Raw genomic sequence first — 23,648 nt, 5'->3', positions numbered from 1 at the left:
TCTCCTGCAGCAAACCACAAAGATCTTCCTTAATAGCAACCTGGGCACCTGCTCTGAACTCTTAGAGCTACCAGTCTGGGACTGCTGCTCAGGAACTGCCTAAAATGAGGTGTTTCTGGGCAAGCTGGATGCTTCAGTTGAGTGTGTGCTTGTGTGTCTGTGGTTGGACCCCTTGGTTCCTCTGGACGGCTAGGGGCATTGGTACCCAGAACTTCCACCACCCAGGGCCAGAAATCAGGAAAACATTGTTCTAAGTTTTTCAGAGCAGAAATCTCAGCTGTCTCATCTCTAAAACAAGACACCAGATGGGATCACAGTTTTCCTGTGCATCTATGGTGATGTTGTTGGTGACCTAGAAATTGGTTCTTACAGGTTTAATATGGCTATGTTTCCAGCTGTAGGAGTGAAGTCAGGCTCTGCTAGGTCCACTGTTGGCACCATGAGTTCTAAGGCACAACCCTCCTTTGAAAAGACCTAGAAAACCTCCCTGGCGAGACAGCATGGTTCTTATTTCCTCCTGGCACTTTGAAAGCAGGAAACTTTCAGGTAACCTCATAAGAATATTGCAATATTGCAATATTGCCTCTGAAAAATAAGACTGTGTAGTTTCAGGGTGGGTTATGGACACCATCTAAGTGCAAGACCATGAGATACATCCCAGGGTGGACCACCTGCCCGCCAGCGGGAAAGGGGCAGGGGTTCAACAAGGGAACTTGCCCTGTGGGAGGGAGAACCAAGTACAACTGGATCACTGGTCAGAACTTTGACATTCTTTCCTCCCCTGGACACGTAGCTAAACCTGTACATAAAGGACCTCAAATTCCAGAGAATGGAGATCTGGGCTTCTCTCAAGCAACCCAACCATTTCCTTGGGGCCACCCTCCCCAAGAATTGACAGGGGCCTTAAGGGGCCCCACCCCACCCCTGGTCAGGTGGCCCAGCCCCAGCTCTGGACTCACAGGGCTTGGGGCTCTCTTCATCAGAGGTGACATCAGGGTCGATGAGCTTCTCCTTCACCTTCTCCGTCCGCTCCTTGAAAAGCTTCACCAGCTCCTGGAGCCGGTTGTTGATGAGGGCACTGGTCTGGCTGTCTGTGGAGGCTGCGCGGTCCTGGTCACTGAGGGAACACCACCCAGAGCTGAGCGGGCTGCGTGGGGGGGGACCCCTGCGCCACCGGGCAAGAGCTGAATCTATATCCCACCTGGCCTTAGAGGGTAAATCCTGGCCCAGTCTTCTTCTGACATCAAAACATCAAACCCACCTTAATATCTCCTGGGAGGAAAAACACCCGGGTGCCCAGCTTTCAGAAAATGTACCACGAATGCTCTGATTCAGATGGGCAATTCCAAAAAACTCGGATTCCACTTGTGATTTAGGGGGAAACTCTGGAACTCAGTTCAGGGCTGTTAGTCTCAGTTTGGGGTTCACATGAGATACAGGACAGATCAGAGAGGGGACAGGGGCTACTTTTTTAGGCTTAGGAGATAACTGATGGAAAAAACAGTGCAGGGAATTCCCTGGCTGTCTGGTGGTTAGGATTCCGTGCTCTCACTGCCGAGGGCCCAGGTTCGATCCCTGGTCAGGGAACTAAGATCCTAGAAGCTGCACAGTGCAGCCTAAATAAATAGATATTAAAAACAGTGCAGATACATTACATATTCTTTTAATTTATAGGAATTTAAACTGCATGAACTTGCAGCAAGGGAGAGACAGACACAGACAGAGAGAATGAATGAGAGTCTTCCGCTCAGTGTGTGTCAAGAGCCCTGGGTGAGTTGAGACGGGCGGCCGTGTGAACCAGCCTATGTTCTATGTTCTCCTCTGAGTAGCCTGTGATCTTCTTGCTGAGCTGAGGGTAACACTAATGTTTACAGATCTACTGTTTTTTTTCATACATTGAGGCACTGAAACTCAAGCCAGCTACTCTTCTTGTGTCAGTTGAGGGAGCTAGCTGGAGAAAATCAGTGGGGGGGTCATAATGAGAGATAGCGCTGGGGGGCGGAGGAGACACGAGCTGCTCACCCACACCCACTCCCTCCTGCAGGGAGGGGTCACCACGCAGCCAGCGACTACATTGCCCAGGTGTGGCCGTGCGAGCTCTCACGGGTGGACATGCTAGTGCAATTCCGGGCCTCCTTGTGGAAGAGCGTCCTGGCACTCCCCCTTTCTAGTGGTGACCAGCAGGGTCTTGAAAGCCACACAAAGGTGGCAGAGCCACTGTTGGCTGGGGCCCTAAATGACTGCAGGGGGCAGAGCCTTCCACCGACCTGAAACACACCACCCGTGACACAACTGTGACATATGAGACGTCTTGTTCCTTAAGCCACTGAATCACTGAGGTCTATTTGTTATAGCATCTTAACCTACTGAGGTAATACATGGGGTTCCATGCTGACCACCTTAAGAGTTTTCAAAGGTAGTTTTTATTATTATACCTGATTTCTGGCTTATTTTTCTGATAGTAAACCCTACCCCTACGCCTACCCTACTGCATAAGATGTGACTCCACTGTATGCTAAAATGGATCACTGGACTATACATGAGGTTTGGGTTTTTTCCTGCTTCTTTTGCTTTTCTGAACTTTCCACAATACTGTTAAGCATAAACTCCATAAAATTATGGACAGGAAAAAAGACTGGAAGGAAAGTATATTGTCTCCTAAGGTCACTCCAGAAGCAATGGCTGGAGAGGAGGTGAGGATCCCAGGCCAGAGCCCAGGGCTGGGGTATTCACTGTCACCAGCCTACGTAGACCCTTCAGGAAAACACCTCCCACTGGCCCAGCCCTTGTGACACTTCGATGTCAGAGACACAGGTCCCGATGCCCTCGTAGTGCCTTCTAAACATTGTTCCACAGACCAGTTGCATCAGAATCACCTGGGGAGCTTATAAAGATGTGGATTCCCCAGGGCCCACTCTCTGTGGTTCTGGACACAGCTGGGCCCAGAGTTTGAGCCCATTCTGCAGACCAGATTTTTCAGAATTTCTGGGCTGGTCAGAAGCAGCCTGGGCAGGAGACCCAGCCCTCTCTTACTGCCGGGAAGCCACTGGCACAGTCTGCCTTGGGGTGGAAGGTTCTAAAAACATCCATTCTCCCCCCAACTCACCTCCCTTTGCTTGCCCATCCCCACCCAGACTTCTGGTTCCCTGAGACCCCAGAGGTGGCCCCCACTTACTCAGTGCCCTGCGGGCTGGTGGGGTCCGAACAAGCGACCACGGGCGATACAGCCGGTGACAGCTCTTCAGCCTCATCATCTTGGGAGCACAGCCTCTTCCTGCAAGAGCACAGACATGGAAGGGAGGGGCCTTCAGGGAGGCAGGGGCCGCGAGGGGGTGAACCAACTTTGAGCCCTGCAGATCACCCAGAGCGAATCCTGGGGGGGAGGTGGGGACAGAGGATGGTGCTTTCAAAGGGTCCTCGCTTGCCTGCAGGGAAACAAAAGAGAGAAGAGGGGACACATCCAACCTCTGGATCTCGGTCTCTGCATCCATTCAATGGCCTAGCGTAAAAGTAACAGCACTGACTTGGGATCAGGCAAACCCGAATTTGCACCCCAGCCCTGCTTCTTCCCAGTGTGTGACCTTGGCAATTTACTCAAACCCTCTGAGCTGCCTCAGTTTTCCCCCTCTATAAAATGGGACTAAATCTACCCAATTCAGTGAGGTGCTTATCACTCAGTCGGGTCTCAGTTTAAACATCCTTCTCCCTTCCACCTCCCAGTCTGAGGGCCCTGCCCTTCCCAGTCCACCCCGTCCCCTTCTCCATCACACCACCCTTCCAGCTACTGAGAAGGTGTGAGGGCTCACATTCCATCTTATTAACTCTCCTGGAAGCTCAGCTTCTCTCCCTTTGCAGATGTGCCCCTGGCTGGAAAAGCTGACACCCACGGGCCATGAAGTCTGTTTTCCAGCTCATGGTGTGACCTGGGGAAAGCCCATGCCCTCCTGGAGTTCCCGCTTCCCTATCGGAAGAATGAAGGCTAAATTATGTCCAGGTCCCCATCATTCAGTCCAAGTCTGCCACAGAGTGCTGCATTTGGGATCACTGGTGTCTCAGCTGCTGGTGTCTAGATTTGAATCCACTTGGTACTCTTCCCGTACTCAACCACTGTGACTCAGGACTCCATCATTAGGGCTTGTAAAGGGATACAGTCAGAGGGACGTGCAGCACTTGCTTTATTCCACAAGGCTCTGAAACCACCCTATTACCTTCCGCCAACTCGCCTAGAATGGCAAAACTCACGGGTTCACCTCTTTTACGCTCTAATTAAAAGGATGCCTGCGAACAAGAAGACTGGGGCAAAAATCTCACAACTGGGACTTAAACTCAGGCCTCCTGCTCCCAGCCCAGTGCCCTCTCCGGGCCTGCAGAGAATCCAGAGTGTGGAACTAAATCAGCAGCTATGCTCCTCCAGCACCGCCCAGTGCCTGGCCCTGTGCTGAGCACCTCACATACAGTAGCTTGTTGAATTTTCATAATCCTAGTAGACAGGGGATGTTCGGGATTCACTCCAAACCACAGCATTGCACTGTGAGAAGGGCCTTGCCCGTGTGCCCCTCTGTTTTGGTGGCTTTTCTGCTCCCATCAGTTGCCCCCAGTGCTCATTCCATCCCGGGCCACAGGCAGCCGCACTGGCCTCTCATGTCAGGCATCAGAATTCCCTCTTGGCGCCAAGCTCAGGCTGAGGCGTCCCAGTTTCTCACAGTCACATTCTCCTTAGCACTCTCTGGAAAAACCTTGTGTGATTACTTGTTCATTGTCTATCTTGGCCCCACTGGAATGTCAGCCCCATGAGGGCAGGCCCCTCTCAGGCTTCTCCCTGATGCAACCACTGCACCTAGAGCAGAGCCTGGCACGTAAAGATGTTCAGTAAATGTTTGCAAATGAATGAATGAATGATAATAAGAGGAGCCTCACAGACCCAGCTCATAAGCAAAAGGCAGGAGGCTTTGATTCTTGTCCCAAGTGATCTTAGTCCCCTCCCTCCTCCCGAATATCCACCTCTAACCCAGCCTGTACAGTTTCCCTACCCTTTTAAAGGGAACAGAGGGAGGTAGACCAGATGTCTACAATTATGGTGGTGCCCTGTCTTCTGCTCTCTGTACTCTGTGCATGATTCAGTGAATTAAGCGTGAGGACTGATGTGTCTGTGAGCTGTGTTCCAAGGCTGGGTGAGATTATGACTCTTTTCTCCACATCAAAATCCAGGAGCCTTCTGTTTGCTACGTCCAACCATCTCTGTTTTGGCAGTCTTCTGACCTCAGCTGAGAAATTACTCAAGGGTTCATGGATAAAAGCAAGAATTAATCAAGAAAAAAGAACCATCCCTCAATCTAGCCAGCAAAGGAGATGCACTGGCAGCTCGCCTTAGCTTAATTGACCATTCGCACAGCACTGCACTGCACTTCACAGACTACCTACAGCTCTATGCAGGCCCTCTCTCAGTTACCTGGCTCAGATCGTCCAAAACCAGCTCTAACCATGCAGCAACTAACCTATCTCGAGAGGCACAAAAACACACGCAACCCTGACCAGGAAACCCACTCTCGAGAAAGGAGCCCAAGGACAGAGGGCAGAAGACCAAAGAGATATTTGTAGCACCACTGTGGACAGTATTCAACCACAGAGGATTGTTATGTCTATCCTGGCACATGGAGCTGGAGGATGTCAACACAGCATCACAATGAGTGTTAAGGAGACAGACTAGCAATACAGAAAAGGGCTCAATAAATAAGATGTGGTCTCAAATGAGATATGATCCAATCACTCCTTCAACTAAAACCACTCAAAAGCATGGGCCCACAGACAAGGTATGGAAGAGAAGGCAGAGAAATAAAAGTACCACCTAGAGTGGTGGGGTTAGGGATGGTTATTATATCTAGTGTTCTTTGGTATGTCCATTGTATTATTTAACAATAAAATTAGCCCTGTCACAGTTATTACCCCCTTCAAATGTACAATTGAGGGTATTCTGGACAGGGCTTCCTCAGAGAGCTCTTTCTATAGAGCCTGAAGCCAGAAATTAGGAGAACGGAAAATGGTGGGGCCATAGTCCCAGCGCTGACAGCAACTTGCTGAGTGACTTGGGCCAGCTTCTTCCCCTCTCTGGCCCCAGTGTCCTCAAATGCCAAATGCACAGGTGGCACTGTGCTACGAAAAGCCCAAGAGAAGCATAAAAGGTGACCTGAGGCTCCCTGTGGCTGATCCTGGGACCCCAAGTGTGTCGTATTTGGCAGGAGACGGGGGCAGCGGCACGGGAGAAGGTGGATTCTCCTCCTCGTTGAGGGGCTGGCTGTCAGCATCAGTGTCTTCCACCTGCACTTCCGGGGGCTCTTCCGTGGGAGAGGGTGGATTCTCCTCCTCGTTGAGGGGCTGGCTGTCAGCATCAGCGTCTTCCACCTGCACTTCCGGGTGCTCTTCCGTGGGAGAGGGTGGATTCTCCTCCTCGTTGAGGGGCTGGCTGTCAGCATCAGCATCTTCCACCTGCAATTCCGGGTGCTCTTCCGTGGCAGGTACTGGGGAGAGGAAGGAGGCACAGCGTCAGAGAGAAGCCAGGTCCCAGGGCCTTGCTGTGTTCTACAGGGAAGCCACAGAAAGCGTGTGTGGAGGGGCCTCTGGAAGCCTTGCCTCCCAACAGGGCCCACAGGAGAGATCCATGCAGGGGGCACAACGATGCAGAGCCCAGGGCCCTCTGACAGCCACGCCCATGCCAGCCACTAACCCAGGAGCCACAGAAGAAGCCACGATGCCATAGAAGCCACAGGAGCTCCTGGACGCAGCCTGGAGCCCAGCTCTCCAAAACCCAGCCTGGTTTCCCTGGGCCTGGAGGAGCATCAAGGGGTGGGTGATGGGGGTGCATCACTCAGATAGAGCATGGGGAGCCTGGGGGTGCCACGTCCTAGGGCCTGGCCTGGTGTGGCCTGGCTCAGCTGCTTCCCCTCTCTGGGCCTCAGTTTCCCCATCCCAAGGTAGGAGTGACAAGGCTTTCCCAGGTCTGTGGGGGCATGAGACACGGGCTAAAGGGCCTCACACTCTTTTTATATTTGATTTACCATGTTGTGTCAATCTCTGCTGTACAGCAAAATGACTCAGTTATACACATATCAATATTCCTTTTTTTAATATTCTTTTCTATTATGGTTTGTCACAGGATATTGGATATAGTTCCCTGTGCTCTACAGTAGGACCTTGTTGTTTATCCATCCTATGTATAATAGTTTACCTCTGCTAATCCCAAACTCCCAGTCCTTCCCTCCCCACCCCCCTCCCCTTTGGCAACCACCAGTCTGCTCTCTATGTCTGAGTCTGTTTCTGTCTTGTAGATAGGTTCATTTGTGCCATATTTAGATTCCACATGTAAGTGGTATCATATGGTATTTGTCTTTCTCTTTCTGACTTACTTCACTTGGTGTGATAATCTCTAGTTGCATCCATGTTGCTGCAAATGGCCTTATTTCGTTCTTTTTTATGGCTGAGTAGTATTCCATTGTATATATGTATCACATCTTCTTTATCCATTCTTCTGTCAATGGACATGTAGGTTGTTTTCACATCTTGGCTGTTGTGAATAGTGCTGCTATGAACATAGGGGTGCATGCATCTTTCTGAATTATAGTTTTGTCTGGGTATATGCCCAGGAGTGGGATTGCTGGATCATGTGGCAACTCTAGTTTTAGTTTTCTGAGGAACCTCCATACTGTTCTCCATAGTGGCTGCACCAATTTACATTCCCACCAACAGTATAGGAGGGTTCCCTTTTCTCCACACCGTCTCCAGCATTTGTTATTTGTAGACTTTTTAATGATAGCCATTCTGACCAGTGTGAGGTGGTACTTCAATGCAGTTTTGATTTGCATTTCTCTAATAATTAGTGATGTTGAGCATCTTTTCATGTGTCTATCGGCCGTCTCTATGCCTTCTTTGGAGAAATGTCTATTAACGTCTTCTGCCCATTTTTCAATTGGGTTGTTTTGTTGTTGTGTTGAGTTGTATGAGCTGTTTGTATATTTTGGAGATTAAGCCCTTGTCTGTCACATCATTTGCAAATATTTTCTCCCATTCCCTAGGTTGTCTTTTTTTTGTTTTTGTTTTTAATGGTTTCCTTTGCTGTGCAAAAGCTTGAAAGCTTGATTAAGTCCCATTTGTTTGTTTTTGCTTTTATTTCTATTGCCTTGGGAGACTGACCTAGGAAAACATTGGTACTATTTATGTCAGAGAATGTTTTGCCTATGTTCTCTTCTTGGAGTTTTATGGTGTCATGTGTTATGTTTGAGTCTTTAAGCCATTTTGAGTTTATTGTTGTGTATGCTATGAGGGTGTGTTCTACTTCATTGATTTACATGCAGCTGTCCAACTTTCCCAGCACCACTTTCTGAAGAGACTGTCTTTTCCACATTTTATATTCTTGCCTCCTTTGTCAAAGATTAATTGACTGTAGGTGTGTGGGTTTATTTCTGGGCTCTCTATTCTGTTCCATTGATCCGTATGTATGTTTTTGTACCAGTACGATGCTGTTTTGATTACGGTAGCTTTGTAGTATTGTCTGAAGTCTGGGAGAGTTTTGCCTCCTGCTTTGCTTTTTTTCCTCAGGATTGCTTTGGCAATTCTGGGTCTTTTATGGTTCCATATAAATTTTTTGATTATTTGTTCTAGTTCTGTGAAAAATGTCTTGGGTATTTTGATGGGGATCATATTAAATCTGTAGATTGCTTTGGGTAGTATTGTCGTTTTAACAATATTAATTCTTCCAATCCAAGAGCATGGGATATCTTTCCATTTCTTTGAATCCTCTTTAATTTCCTTTATTAATGTTTCATAGTTTTCAGTGTATAAGTCTTTCACCTCCTTGGTCAGGTTTATTCCTAGGTATTTTATTTTATTTTTTCTGGTGCTGTTTTAAAAGGTATTCTTTTTTTACATTCCTTTCTGATATATCATTGTTAGTGTAAAGAAATGCAACCGATTTTTGAATGTTTGTCCTGTATCCTGCTACTTTGCTGAACTCATTTATTAGATCTAGTGGTTTTTGCATGGAGTCCTTAGGATTTTCTATATATAGTATCACGTTTTTGCATGGAGTGACAATTTTACCTCTTCAGGCCCTCACAGGAGAGAGACACGGTGCAGCAGGGACGTCCCCCTGCTTCCCTGAAGACCTTGAGAGAGGTGAGCTGGAGGTGGGCCAGGGGCGTGGAGGCAGCCAGGACAAGGGCAGCTTCTCAAAAATGCTCAGGGCCCTGGGGTGTCCCCAGCATGGCCCCCAGGCAGCAAAAAAACACCCTGGTCTCAGCATCCATGAAGCTGTCTCACAGAACCTGGGAAGGAGAAGGTGGTCCCCTTACCCCCTGCCTCGCCCTGCACAAGACCCTAGGAACTCAATCACTCCCAGGGGAGGGCGGGGAACTCCTAAGCCTGATGTTTCATTTCCTGCCAGCTTGGCAGAGTAGAAACTCTAAGTAGAAATTATATTCGTTTATATTATACTGATTTATAGAATAAGAATACTATAATTCCGAATATAAAGAATATCTTATGCTTAAATTGGTTTAGAGAATAACAATATTTACTGTTAAGCACTTCCTATATGCCTGCTAGGCATTAGTTTCACTAAACTCTAAGCGCTTTATATATATAAACTCCTTCATCGTTCCCGGCCACTCTATGAGGTCCCTGTTACCATTGTCCCCATTTTGTGGAGAAGGAAACCGAAGCACAGAGAGATTAAGAAACTTTCAGCAGAGCCCAGATTTGGACCCAGGCAGCCTGGCTCCAGAGCTGAAACTCTTCTCCCATCCTGAGGTTGGTGACCAACATACGTAGAGGCCTCTGTCAAAATGAAACCTTGGGGGCTTCCCTGGTGGCGCAGTGTTTGAGAGTCTGCCTGCCAATGCAGGGGACGCGGGTGCATGCCCTGGTCCGGGAAGATCCCACATGCCGCGGAGCGGCTGGGCCCGTGAGCCATGGCCGCTGAGCCTGCGCAACCGGAGCCTGTGCTCCGCAACGGAGAGGCCACAGCAGTGAGAGGCCCGCATACCGCAAAAAAAAAAATAAAAAAATAAAAAAATTAAAAAAAAAGAAACCTCGGCTGAGAGGTGCCAAGCAGCACCACTGAAATGGGAATAATGTTCTCACTACATGCTGTCACCGCCTTGTCTGCAGCATCTAAGATCATCGTGTGTCCTACTGTTTAGATTGGGCGTAGGTAGAAACCATATAGAAGACCCGCAAACTGTCACCGAAGGACCTTGCTCTTGATCCTAGATGGTAAATGTTTTAGAACCAAGTCTGGGGAAGAAGGCCTTGATTTACATCTCTCTATTCATCTGTGTTGTAAATTCGACCACTACCGTGGCCAATACCAAGCCTTATATAAATTCCTGTTTTTTATATCTTTTAATTATCTGAAAGATTTTTTTGACTGACAATATTTTCTATTTCTCTACTTGTTTTACTTTTAATGGCTAACATAGTCATTTTATAAATAGTCTGTATTAATGACTATTTAAACAGTGCTGCAGTAAACATCCTTGCCTATTCATCAGTAAATAAAATAAAATCAGCATGTGTCAATGACAGCCGGTTCCACCCCCTGTCCCAATGTGTCACTGGGACTATTTCTCAAAGTGTGGGGCTCCCAGGGACCAGAGAAGGCACACGATGACTTTAGATGGCATAGCCAAGGCAAAGGATGACAGAACGGAACCATTCCTCCCTGTCCGGTTCTGTCTGGATCCTGAGAAGGCAGAGAGAAAGCCTCAGGTTAGTGCTGCTATGGCCTTAACACGTCTGACACGTCTGAATCCCCCTTTGCAGCTGGGAGAGCAGACTCAGCTATGAGCCTTCAGCAGGCCACGCACCTCACTAGAAACTACCGACTCTGCGTTGTTCTCCATACCTCTGTGGTTATTTCTGTTTATGCCTTCTCTATATTTATGGCAGGCCATGCTGGTTTTCCATTTGAATTATAATGCAAAGCTTCCTGTTTAAATACACTCAATTAAAAGTGAAAAGAGTGAATCCACTGAAAGAAAGATGGTAAGTAAATAAACGCAGAGTTGGTACAAAGTGCACAAAACTCGAGCCGCGATATAAGGGTAGAGGGCGTGGAAGACCCTTTGGAGTGAGGAGATTTAGGCCCTACCCGGAACACTGAGCCTGGCGTGTCATCCCGTCATGGGGTTGATCACGTGCCACCTTGCCCCAACTCTGTGCCCACCCCAGGCCAGGAGGAGGGAGAGGACGAGAGTGGATCTCTCTTGTGAAATGTTCAGCTCGACCTGCCTGTGAATCTCAGAGGCAACCTTGCCCAGTGTAATCCAAAAACAAAGAAACAAATTAAAGGGAAAATGGCAGGTCTGGTTTGAGTCAAGGCAGAAAGTGACAGGGATTAGCCCAGAGGCACCAGTATGTCCCCCAGCACTTTCCAAAGGCCACTGCGGGGATCTTGTCACAATTAAATGGATCCAGACAGGCTCTCTCTCTGCACTGGCCCCTGAGGACGCCTCCTCTGGGTCTGCCTGTCAGCACTTGGGGGCCTCCCCTTTCCTGAAAGGGAATTTGCTGAGCAGATAACAACAGTCCTCAGAAAGTCTAGCTCCCAGCCAACTCTCAAGGTCGGTAGATTCTGTCTGCAACGGACCTCCACATTCCTCTTCTGGTTCATTCCCCTCTGATTATTCTCTTCCCCCACCCAGCTCCCTGCCCCAAGCCTCTTGGCCTGGAGATCTGAGTGACTTGTTTAAACTCAGGTATGAGTGACTATCTGTATAAAAACTGATCATCTGCAAAAAGCCGTGTTTAACCCAAAGAAATGAATTGCTCATTGTGGAATTTTAGGCACAGAGAGAAGGGGACTAATACCCTTCAAGTCACCACAAAGCAAGATGAAGGCACTGGTCAGCAGAGGAAGAAGGGGTGGTGTTCCATGAGCCCAAATAGTGGTCCCACGCCAAGACCATGGCACCCATGCAGGAAACAGCCCAAGCCATGCAGAAGCACACCACAGACACCAGCGCGCTGGGTGGTCAATTTCACGCTACCTAGGCGACCGATGGAACTCCCGGTCTCCTTGGCGAAGCTGCAGTTGGACAAGGCTGTCCTCCAGGAGATGAGGACAGGGGTGCGGGTGATCGGGGGGTGGTGGCTGGGCACATTGGGGAGGTGCTCCACCAGGTTTGGGGGAGTAAGCCCGGGGGTCACTTGGCCAGGTGGCTGGTCCTGGACCAGGCGATTCACGTCCCGGCCTGGTTTAGCCATGGTGCTGGGGGCAGGGGATCTCAGGCAGAGGCGGGACCCTGGGGACTGCAATGAGGAGCACAGAGTTGGGAGAGGCAGGGTAGGTGGGGCTCTTCCCCACCAGCGCCACCACGGACCAGCCCGGTGCCCACCTGCACTCGCAGCAGCTGCACCCTAAGTCTGAAGCATCACTCACTCTTGTCCCTGGAGTTCAGTGTCAAGAGCACCACGAGTCATGTGGCTCGTCCACCCAACAGCTCCGAGAGACAGCCCTGAGCGCCCCAGTTCTGGAGCTTTCTCTGCTAACCAACCATCGTAGCATTTCATACTTTAGACTCAAAGAAATTAGAATCAGAGAACCCAGAACCCCTCAGGCTTAGGCTCACAGACTCAAACGTTCTTAGCCTGGTAGGATTTTCCATCCCAAAGAAATCCTGGAGCTCAATTAATTTCACTTCCAACCAGAAGCAATAACTTTTCCTAGGTCCCTGTTTCCCCAAATGGGCTGCCTATTGGAATCGCCTGGGAAGGTCTGGAAATGCCTGATGCGTGGGCCCATCCCCAGAGATTCTGATTTAATGGTCTGGGGTGAGGACCGGCCCCAAGATTTTTAAATCTTCCCAGATGATTCCAATGTGCAGTCATGATTGAGAACAAGGGCTCAAGGCCATTGCCTCTCAAACACAAATGCGCAGAGAAATCACCAGGGATCTCGTTAACAGTGCAGATTCTGGTTCAGCAGGTCTGGGATGGGGCCTGGGATTCTGCATTTCTAACCAGCTCCCAGGGACACCAAAGCTGCTGGTTCAAGAGCCACACTTTCGAGTGGTGGCAGACAAAGGGCTGTGTTTCAGTATTTCTCAAAGTGTGGTTCCCAGGCCACCTGCTTCCAGATGACCTGGGGAAGGGGGTGGAACCAGCCCCACGGAACCTGAGTCTGCAACTGGGTGATCCTGGTCTTGTTCATCCATGTGGGGTGCAGACTGAGTAGGTTTCCGGCAGATTTGGGTTAAAGTTAACAGAGGATTTTTTCAAAGATCAGGTGGGGGGCAGGCTCAGGACACCTGGGGTTAAGACACGCGGGTCCAGTCCCATTTCCACCAATGGCTGCCTGGGACACAAACATCATTGTCGTGGTCCCCATTATGGTCTCTTCTTTCAGTTCCAGTGATGCATTGTCACCCCCACTCTGCCCAACAACCCAGTGAGGTAGGTGCTCTTATAGCCCCCTCTTTCTTGATTTGGGAGCCGCAGTTAAGAGAGGTCACAGAACTGGCTCCAGGTCACAGAGCGAGGAAGAGGGAGGAGCCAATAGTGAAATGCAGGTCTGTGTCCTTGACCACTGAGCCAAATGCTGCCCACATGGAGCCTCAGTTTTCTCATCTGTAAAATGGTCTTTCTGCCTCAAAGGGCAGGTAGAGCACCACCCGTGTCTTGAGGCCTGTGGAAGTTTGCAAGGCCAGGGCTCAGTGTCCAGACATCCTCACTCCCCTAGGCTCTGTCCCCACCATCCCTGAAGTTCTCAGGATTAGGGGTGGGAGTGATAAATAATCAAATTGTGCTGGGGATCTTAGCAGTAAGGAAAAGCTCAAAAGACACAGAGTCTAGGACGCAGCCTTAGCGAGCTCTGGCCCCAATTTTCACTCAGGTACGTTACATTTGAGCCAAATGCTCGCTGGGCAGTAACCTAGAGAGCTGTGTTCCCAGTGAGGGGGGTGGCAGGAGGGGCTGGCTGGGAGTATGGTTTCCCCAGGCCTCTTGGGGTCCAGGGGGGGGGCCTCAGTGCAATTCCCCTGGCGCCTTTGAAATACATCATCAGGCTCTGACAAAGTGGCTCTAAGATGCACAGAATGGGTTTTGCCTGAGGATGGGATGGGGCAGGGGGACGAGTTGAGAGGGACAGGAGGAGGGTTTGCCCCTGTACCCTGGCTGCCCCCAGCCTGAAAGCATCCTGGACATTCTTATGCAACCCCACCACACGCCTACCTCCTGAGCTGGCGGCCACGGCCTCCTCCTGCAGCTCCTGCAAAAGATAAAGAGGAAACCGAAGCTGTGACCATCAAGCCCTGTCCTAGCCCTAGTCCAGCCCAGCCGCTGTGGGGGGATCTACCCTCAGGATGGGCCCCAAGACTAGCCCGTTTGGTCATACCCTCCGACTCACCTTCTGGGGCGTCCAGTGCACATAGGAGCCCCAGGCCCCAACACCTGGACCTGTCACATATAATGAGGGGAAATTCTCGGGCAGCCCTCTGCGCGTGGGGACAAAGCAACTGAAGCAGCCACCATGGCACTCTCCATCCAGCACCGCACTTCACAGCGTAGGACTGTATACAGCACTCCAGGGAAGGGTTTTTAGCCCCATTTTACAGAGGTGGCCAATGAGGCCCAGAGTGGGGAGGTGACTTGCCCAGGGTCACACAGCCACGTGAGGACTGGAGTCTAAGCCCACTGCTTCCCACCCATGGCTGTACCACCCGGGGCCCTTCCTGACACCATCTGACCCCTGCTACAAGCAGGGCCTCACAGCACGCACCACCCTGCTCACTTCTGTCCCGTGGGCATCTCATGAGCCAAACCCCGCCCCTGTAAGCAAAGGGGACAAGGCCCAGCCCCTTCCGCCAACTCCAGTCCAGGCCTCTGAGGTAGCCCGGCCGCCAGCCTGGTGTTGTTCATACCTGGTGTGAGGCGCTCTGGTGCTCAGCTCCACCTACTCCACTCTGGTCCTCGCCTCCCTGCGCCACCAGACAGCTATCCAGCAGGACACTGTGACTGCGAAGGGGCAGAGGGAAGGGCTGGGGTTAGGGGTGTTAAATGTTTCCTGAACTGTGCTGAGTGCCAGGCTCTGTGCCAGGAGCTGGGGCACAAAGACGCCTAAGGATAGGTCCTCGCCCTCTTGAAGCTCCCAGCACAGGCAGGTGGCAGATCTCACATCCTGCTAACAAGTTCCCAGTCTGAGTCACACTCTGGAGCAAGTAGCTATGAAGGGCACAGCACAATTCTGCCTAGGAAGGAGGGCTTCCCAGAGGAGGTGGCCTGCGAGCTGGGCATAGGTAGGGAATAGTGTCCAGGAAAGGGGAACAGCAAGTGCAAAGAAAATCACGGAGGACGGTTTTGAGGAGCTGTCCTTTAGGGGCTGACCAAAGGGCATTGTAGAGTGTTCAAAATCTATGCCCAGCATTTCCCCTCTGAGAGTCTCCAGGCAACCTTGGGGATATAGGCAGAGCAGGGAGTATGAGAAAAGTGAGGCACAGAGAGGTCAAGTGGCCTGGCCAAAATCACACAGCAAATTGTCCCACATCACACAAACGTTGGACACAGACCCTGGTTTTTTCCATGCCATGAGATCAGAGCCACACTGCAACTGCTGAAGGTTTCAGCGGTCCCTGGCCCAGGCAGAGGCATACATAAGTGACGGGGGCCGGGGTGAGACTATAGGAAGGAGAGAAGAACCTGTGCCCATCTGAGTCAGCAACCCCACTCTGCTTGGAATGGGAGTCCCGTGGCCAGATCTGCTGATTTTCAAGAGGAGCCTGAACTACACATTTTAAAGGGGGGACCTCCCCATCTCTAGATGCTGATAATTAATCCAAATGAATAGATCTATATTAACATCTGTATTATCTATATTAAAATCTATATTAATATGTCAATATCCAAAAGAGCCTGTCTCCAGACTAAAATGGGCCCTGAGGTGCCTGTGTGCAATCTCTGGGTTAAAATGATGACTTGGGACCAAGGGCTAATGCGATTTCTGTGTTAGAATTAGATTCTGCTTCCTAACGGCCTCACCCCATGCCATGGACCACTGTTGCCAAGGGGCTCATGGAGGATGCCCTTTGGCATCCGCTGCCCAGAAAACCTGAATTCCCCATGCTTTACCCAGAGGGCCAAGTCTCAGCCCTCCTGAGGTGGGTGAGGAGATGGGGATGGAATTACAGCCCAGTCGGTTTGGAGCCAGCAGCCTGGGAGCAGGAATCAGCCAGCAATCATATTGTCACAGCAGCTCCCAAGGGCTGTGTGCCAGGCGCCGGGCCAAGCACATGGAACGCACAGCGTCTCACCAAATCCTCACCCAAATAAACCCGAGAGCCCCGCTATGACGGATCCTATTTGAGCTTAGAAATCGGAGGCTCAGAGAGGTCAGATGGCCTGTCCAAGGTCACACAGCCTGTACCAGGTGCACCTGGATAAAAGATGGGTGTCTCTGACTCTAGCACCAAGTCTTTAATACTCCACTGCCTGCCTCTGAGTGTCTGCACAGCCCCAGGTGACGTGGAGGAGTGAGGCGAGCGTTTGGAGGATTCAAGCACCTAACTCACTTTATTTCTCTTCGTTGCATATGTATTTCCATTGTGAGGGGCCTGAAGTGTCAGTCACACTCTCTACCCTGCCCAGGAAGACACAGCTTTTCTTAAAGAAAAGGGCATATTATGACTTCCACAGGCACTTCAGCCTTCACGGGCCCCTTCCTCCATAAATATATTTTTAAAATTCCATTTTGTGACTGCATTCATATGAAGATTAATATGTTAATATTATATATTAAAATATTCTCTTCCATCCAGAAGTTCAGTTTTTGGTCTGATTTTGAAAGAAATTAAAATGTTCTTGGGGGCCTCTCAAAGTATTACGGGAACCGTGCCTTCCACACCTGACAGAGAAGTCAGCCCTTCCTGGAAGGGTGGGATGGGCTTGTGCTGCGAGGGCCAGACTGGGTTCTCCTTCCCTGGAACAGAGGCAGGGGCCTCCTCGGTTCTCAGAGCGCAAAGGCCCAGGAAATGAACTCCCCACAGTCCCAGTCAGAGGCTTCCTGGCATCTTGCTCATTCTAGAATCCGGCCTGGAAAGCAAGTCCCCGGGAAGCCTCCGTTTGCTTATCTGTCAAATGGGTAGGACTCATCCTGCCTGTACTGCACAGACTGGCTTATTTGAATGAGGCCAGAGGGGCCAGTGAGAAGCTCATGAAAAAGTCAAAAGGCCCCCCCATGTCCGGTGTCACCTGGATTCTCCGCCTCTAAACACTGGTAAGCAGCTTTCCTTGCCTGTAGTACTAGGTGTCCGGTTAGGAGCCCAGCCTGGCCTGGGACAGAATCCCAGCTCTGTGCTTGCTGGCAGGACACCCGTGGATGCGTGGGCTGTTATCTCTGAGCCTCAGTTCTCTCATCTGTGAAATGGGATTAGCAGTAGGAGCCTTAGCACAACGTCTGGCACGGAAAACAAGTGCTAATCAGGTGACAGCTGTTATTATGACTGTTCTTGTCATTATTATTATAAATCCCAGAGGAGGCGGCCTTCTGCAGGTCTGTGAACCACCCACATAGATTGCAGAACATTTTGCACAAACATCTCCAGCTACGGAGACACATAACAAGCCTTACAGTGGGCCTGTCAGCCCCTCCAGGGGCTGTTTGGGGACCCATGTACCCCCAAATCATGTTGCCCCTGGTTGGCAGGTTGCCTGGTGCCTGCTGAGGCCCCCTCTTGACCAGCCCAGATGCAGCGGGCCATCAACTTCTGGAAAGTTCCCAAGTTCCAGAGATTTCCAAGTAGAGGACCAGACAGACTGGCTGAGGTGGGCATCCCAGAGGTCCTGGCTCTCCGAGTTAAAGGTGTGGGGAGTAGCCACAAAGGCCAGCCCACTGTCCTCCCCCAAGTCACAAAACAGGCTGTGCCCCCAAGTTAAGGTCCTCACTGTTGCCTTCAGCAGACTCGTCACCCGGTTCCCCAGCCCCGAAAGAAGGAAGGAGGGGAGCCCTTAGGGAGAAGCAGCCACCTACTTGGGTCTCTCTGTCTTTGCTGACAAGGACGCCCGTGGTGCAGGAGTTCAGCTGGGGGTGATGACATTCATTCCAAGCCCCAGGTCGGTGCATGCCAGTGGAGGATTGGGGGAGCCCGAGCCCGGCCCCGAGCCCGTGAGGCCAGCTCTGGAGCCAGTGTGGCTCGGGTGGCAGATGAGCCACCAATCCTTCCTGCTTCTAATCAGATTGAGGGGATGTGCGGGGGAACTCCGCGGAAATGGCCCCAGGGAGGCCAGGTGGGGCCCAAAAGGCTTCCGTTGCTATGAAAAGCTGAACTGTTGCCAACAGAGACCAGGTCGCTAGGCGACCATCTGCCCGTTACCAGGGCTTGCGCGTTGTCGTCAGTAACCCCTGTGCCTCTGCAAAGCTGGCAAAAGCATCCTTCCCCAGCCAGTGACAGCCCAGCCCACCTGTCCCACGCCTGACACCCTCTGGCCTGGGCCCTGGGATCACTGGCTCTGTCACCACAGGGCCCTTGTCCCTACCTGGGGCCCCCAGGCCCCAAAGTGCCCTGAGTTTGAAGCTCTGGGTGAACATCTGTCTGAGCCTGTGTGTGCCTGCAGTGTTTGTAGGTAACTGTGTGTATGCACTTGTGTCTAGTGTGGATAAGTGCAAGTGTGTACACGTGTGCCCGTGTGTGTTGCTTGTGCATGTATCAGGCCGTGTAAGTGCCCTGCCTACACATAAGTGTGCACATAACCCAGCATGTGTGGCTGTGTTTGTGTGCAGGTGTGTATGTGCGGTGCAGATGTGTGTCTGTGTGTACTGTGCAGAGAACACGTGTGTAGTTAGTGTGTGTGCCTGTGTGTGTGCACGTTGGCTCACTGGCTTTCAAGTGGTATTTTAGCTCAGGAGCTGTGACATATAAAGGGATTTGCAGACCCATGTGTTGGGCATACAGGTTTGGTGACAGAACAGCTCAGAGCTCTGCAGTCTACACAGAGGCAGGTGAAAGCAGGGGGCAAATAGAACTGCACTAATGTAGCCAGGCAGCATCTAAGGTCTTCATTTAGGGGAGGGGCAGTTACCTGTTAATGAGAGGATCCTGGCTCTGGAGAGGCCTGGAGGGTAGAATTAGGACTGGGTTACAGAAGCCATAGTTTTGGCAGAAGAAATAATTTCCTAACTCAGAGGTGCATATGGATGGAATGGATGGCCTTTGAGAGGTTGTGAGCTCCCTGTCACTGGAGGCAATCAAGTAGCTGTGTGGCCTCCTGCTGAGGATAGAAAGATTATAGGTGAACTGGGCAAGCGTGGACTCAAAGTAGATGACACTAAGCAGGCTTCTAGCCCCCAAATCCTGTGTGGCCTCATGGTTTAACTCTTTCCTGACTGGGACTAAAAGTGACCCTCAGTAGGGATGAGAAGATGGGTGACTTTTGATGGAGCACTTACCCCACACCAGGTCCTACCGCGTCCATTCTCACAGCCAGCCCTCTGACCACTCAGGAGGGGCTGTTATCAACCCCTCCCCCCGTTTTAGAGATGTGGAGGCGGAAGCTCTGTGCCCACCTGCCACTTGCCCAGGTCACTCTGCTGAGAGAAGAAAAGCTTGTGCTCCTAACACTTGTGATGATACCTCACCTCAGGCCATGGCCAAAGGGGCAGGGAGGAAGTGTATGGGCCGGGGGTACCACAGAGGGCAGAGAATAATACAAGGGGGATGGAGCAAGGGGACAGGTTAAATCATCTGGCCTGATCTGTGGTACAACGGCCACCACGCTGCTCCTCCTGCCTCGGTCTCTGCACAGTGCAGCTGCCAGCCTGTCACTTCCCTGCTCACAAACCTTCCACGGCTCCCCACTGCTCCCGGGAAATCAAGTTCAAGGCCTTCACGATCTGGCCCCACCACCTCCGAAGGATCATCTCCCACCCCTTCCACGAGCTACACTGTCACTCTTCCTGGGACATGCGGGCTGCTCGCGAGGCAGCAGTTCACTCCCTCCTCCTTGAGACACTTTCCAACTGGGCCTCCAGGCCTCACACCCTTCTCATTTCCCTCACCCCCCATGGGCGCCTCCCCCTCCTTGGTCCTTTCTGGTTCCTCCCCATCTCCCTGACCTCTGATCTGACATTTTGGCCTCTCCTCCACCTACACTCACTCCCCGAGCATCTCCTCCAACCCCACTTTCATTCCGTCTATGAGATCAGACGCCCATCTTTACATCTCTGGTCCAGCCTCTCATCCCCTAACTCCACTCAGGCATCCAGCCATCTGCTCGTCACCTCCACGTGCATCCACCTCTCCATCTGCCTTCTGTCCAGCCCACGTTGCTCAGAATCACCTCCCTCTTAGTGGTTTCTTTTCTTATTATTCAAATATATTTGACATATAACATTTTATAAGGTGTACAACATGCGGACTGATACATTTGTATATTATGATACGGTTGCCATTGTAGCGATAATGACCATTCTATCACATCACCTAATTATCATTTCTTTTTAGTGGTGGGAATAATTAAGATCTAGTCTCTTGGCAAGCTTGATTGTAACTTTTAGCGGTTTCTGAGCTCCATTTTTAAGCTCTTACTGTAACTGAATTCTTTTGTGTGTTTTGATGTTGAAATTTTTATGGATGTGGATACAGAATCAACCATTATGGAAGATAGAGCAGAATCCAGGGCAGCCTTAAGGGGCATCAAAGGCAGCCATTGGGGACCGACTGTCGGGGAGGGTGTGAGGGACGGAGACAGCTCTGCGCCTCGGCTTTGTTAATCACACGGGAGAGCTGGGCGCCCACTGCATGGGTCCGCGCATCCTTCCATGCATTCAACCAACACTGATTTGGTGCCTACTGTGCTAGGCACTGTTCTGGGCTCTGGAGACATGGCAGTGAAGGCAACAGACAAAAATCCCCACCCCGGGGCTTCCCAGGTGGCGCAGTGGTTGAGAGTCCGCCTGCCGATGCAAGGGATGCGGGTTCGTGTCCCGGTCCGGGAGGATCCCACATGCCACGGAGCGGCTGGGCCTGTGAGCCATGGCCGCTGAGCCTGTGCGTCCAGAGCCTGTGCTCCGCAACGGGAGAGGCCACAACAGTGAGAGGCCCACGTACCGCAAAAAAAAAAAAAATCCCCACCCCGTGGAGGTGCATTCTACCTCTGTACGTGTGAGTGTGGGCAGCGTGGAGGTGGTCGCTGAGTATTAGGTACTATGAATCTCAAGGTCATTATGAGCACAGTGGGGTCCCCCAGCACCGCCTCAGCCTCTCTGGTCAGTGTCCAGCGGAAGTGGGCACGGAAGAAAGGGAGGAGCTTCCGTGAGCGGCAGAAAGCACCCTGACCCCAGAAGCCCTGGCAGCCCCTCCCCGGGCCATCCGTCAGCCAGGGGCACGGGTCCTTACTCAGCTTCCTCCTCCTCTCCGTCCTCCTCCTCGTCTTCTTTCTCCTCTTGAATCTGAGGCAGCTCCCTGCGTTGAGGTCAAAGGCAGGAGGTCAGGTCGCCTGTATCTGTACCCCGAATCCACCTCCTGACCCCTATTTTCAGTATGATGGACTGTGACCCGCCCCCCAGAGACCAGACCTTAACTTCCCACCCAAGACTTTACCTGGGGAGCCCTGCCTGAGCAGCCCCGGCTTCTCTCTAGCAACAGAGCTCCCTCACTGCATCAGGAGCCGGTCCCAGCACCCAGCTGTCCTGGTGCTGACCCTAGGTCAGCCTCTGATCCTCCCTGGACCTCAGTTTCCCCATCTTTGCAATGGAGGTCATAGGCCTGAGGACCTGAGGCCTCCTGGCTTGAGCAGCTATCACCCAGCTCACAGGTGGGAACTAAGATGGTTCAGCTCTGTGGAGGGTGACCCAGACATCACTACCATGGTTACACATTCCCTTCCCCGAGGACCTTGCAACTCCCTTCTGGAAATGTGTCCTGCAGGGGGTACACACACGCACATGCAAGGACATGAGTGCTTGTCGCAGAATTGTTTATAATAATAAAATTTTGGAATCAACCTAAAGGCCATCAAGGTTAAATACATTCCGGCATATCCATAGGATGGAATACTATGCTGTTGTAAAAAAAAAATGAGGATGATCTCCACGTACTAAATGTGGAAAGATCTTAAGGTACGCTGTTGAATGAATGTAGCAAGGTGCAGATAGGTCAGTGCATGTGATATGCTCTCTTTTGTACAAAAAAATGAAGGGAATCCATGCTCATATATGCTCAGATGGGCCCTGGAAAGGTACAGAAGATGCTGGCAGCCACTGTGCCCGTGGGGAGAGGGATGCGTGTCTGGTGGGAGGGAAAGGGAGGAAGAGGCAGACTTGGGGCCCGCTCTACGCCCTTTTATACCTTTGGGATTCTGTACCGTGTGCCTGTTATCTTTCCAAGCACTGTTGTTTTTTAGGGCTTTCTCTGGCTCCCACCTGGGCATCTGCTCCACCTCCTCGCTCTCCTCTTCATCAGCTGGAGCTGCCTCTGAGCCCCGTGGGCTGCTGACCTCCTGGTACTCATACTCCTCCCAGTGAGGGTCAACATCTTCTAGGATGAGACTGGGCTCCTCTTGCTCTCCCGGGAGGATGCTGACTACAGGGGACACAGGGTGAGGGGGAGTGTGGGCCTGGGCCTCTCGCATCACCTTGGTCATCACCAGCTACACGCCAGCTCTCAGCCAAGCAGCAGAAAGGGCACCGCTATCAGTGGGACCGTTGACAGCCAGGTCAGTGCTAAAGTGATGGGCTGAAGCCCCCCACGATCACTCATCCTGTCTCCCTCCATTAGTTTTCCCTCTCTTTTTCCCCTTGAGACAGAGCTTCAGTTACAGTTAGTCTTGTTTCTCACTGGAGCCTCCTTCTTGGAGGTTTGTGCAGAAGCAGAAACTATGCTTCCACCACAGTATTGCAGGTAATGCCAAGAGACCCAGGCTCGAAGTCCACCCTGCCACATCCACGTGCAGTGGCCTGGGATGTCCCGAGGGATGCAGACAAAGCTTGCCCACCACCTGTTCTCTAGATGCCGCCCCCTGGTGACAGCGTACTACATGCCCATCATCTCAGAACCTCCTTCCGGGAGTCTAGGAAGACTTCCTCCTGGACTAGAGGCTCCAACGTCCAAGGGAACTGAACTTGACTTTCTCGTGGAGGTGGTCTCACTTTCAACGTTTCTCCACGTACCCTGGTCCCTGGCAATGAAAACACTGTGGGGCTGTGACCTTGGCAGAAGTGGGTGCAGGGGAGTCTCATCAGGAGCCTTAAGCCCACCCCAAGACAGGAGAAAGGTGGAGATTGCCTGGTAGCAGGGGTTCCCAAAAAGCTCTAGCAGTCTTGGTGGCCTTCAGGCCAGGCATGAGTTACTAATGGCGACTTTAAATGGAAGCTAGCCTCAAGTCTCATCCTTTGACTTTGGAAGTTATTGTTCATGGTGTAGACTAATAATATTAATAATAGTAATGGTAATAATAACAGCACCAGCTACATTTATTGAGCATTTACTATATGCCAGGCCCTGTGCTAAGTGATTTACATGGACTAACTCAATCAGTCCTCACATCAACCTTTTGAAGTGGGAATAACTATTACCCTCATTTTATTTTCCCTCTTTTATATCTTATTCCCCATTTTACAGGTGAGCACGCTGAGATGCAGGTTAATACCTTCTTTTATGGGGTTCTCCCCA

General features: G+C 51.2%; 1 protein-coding gene across 1 annotated transcript in view; it reads right to left on the bottom strand.

The window, feature by feature from the left end:
- The window catches only part of CNGB1 (cyclic nucleotide gated channel subunit beta 1), a gene marked incomplete at its 3' end in the record, with an annotated part of 80,250 nt that overhangs the window by 20,075 nt on the left and 36,527 nt on the right, over positions 1-23,648 (bottom strand). The window contains exons 13-20 of the mRNA XM_082861985.1: positions 22,400-22,559; positions 21,375-21,440; positions 19,060-19,092; positions 14,910-15,003; positions 14,221-14,257; positions 6,185-6,515; positions 3,176-3,274; positions 960-1,117 (exon numbers count right to left, since the gene is read on the bottom strand). Of these exons, the coding sequence (XP_082718111.1) occupies positions 960-1,117; positions 3,176-3,274; positions 6,185-6,515; positions 14,221-14,257; positions 14,910-15,003; positions 19,060-19,092; positions 21,375-21,440; positions 22,400-22,559 (978 nt within the window). The remainder of the gene's footprint in view (positions 1-959; positions 1,118-3,175; positions 3,275-6,184; positions 6,516-14,220; positions 14,258-14,909; positions 15,004-19,059; positions 19,093-21,374; positions 21,441-22,399; positions 22,560-23,648) is intronic.

Source organism: Leucopleurus acutus (assembly GCF_964270905.1).
Source record: "Leucopleurus acutus genome assembly, chromosome: 20".
Taxonomy (NCBI): domain Eukaryota; kingdom Metazoa; phylum Chordata; class Mammalia; order Artiodactyla; family Delphinidae; genus Leucopleurus; species Leucopleurus acutus.
Note: the sequence above shows the minus strand (reverse complement) of the source record. Positions and strands in the feature narration are given on the sequence as shown.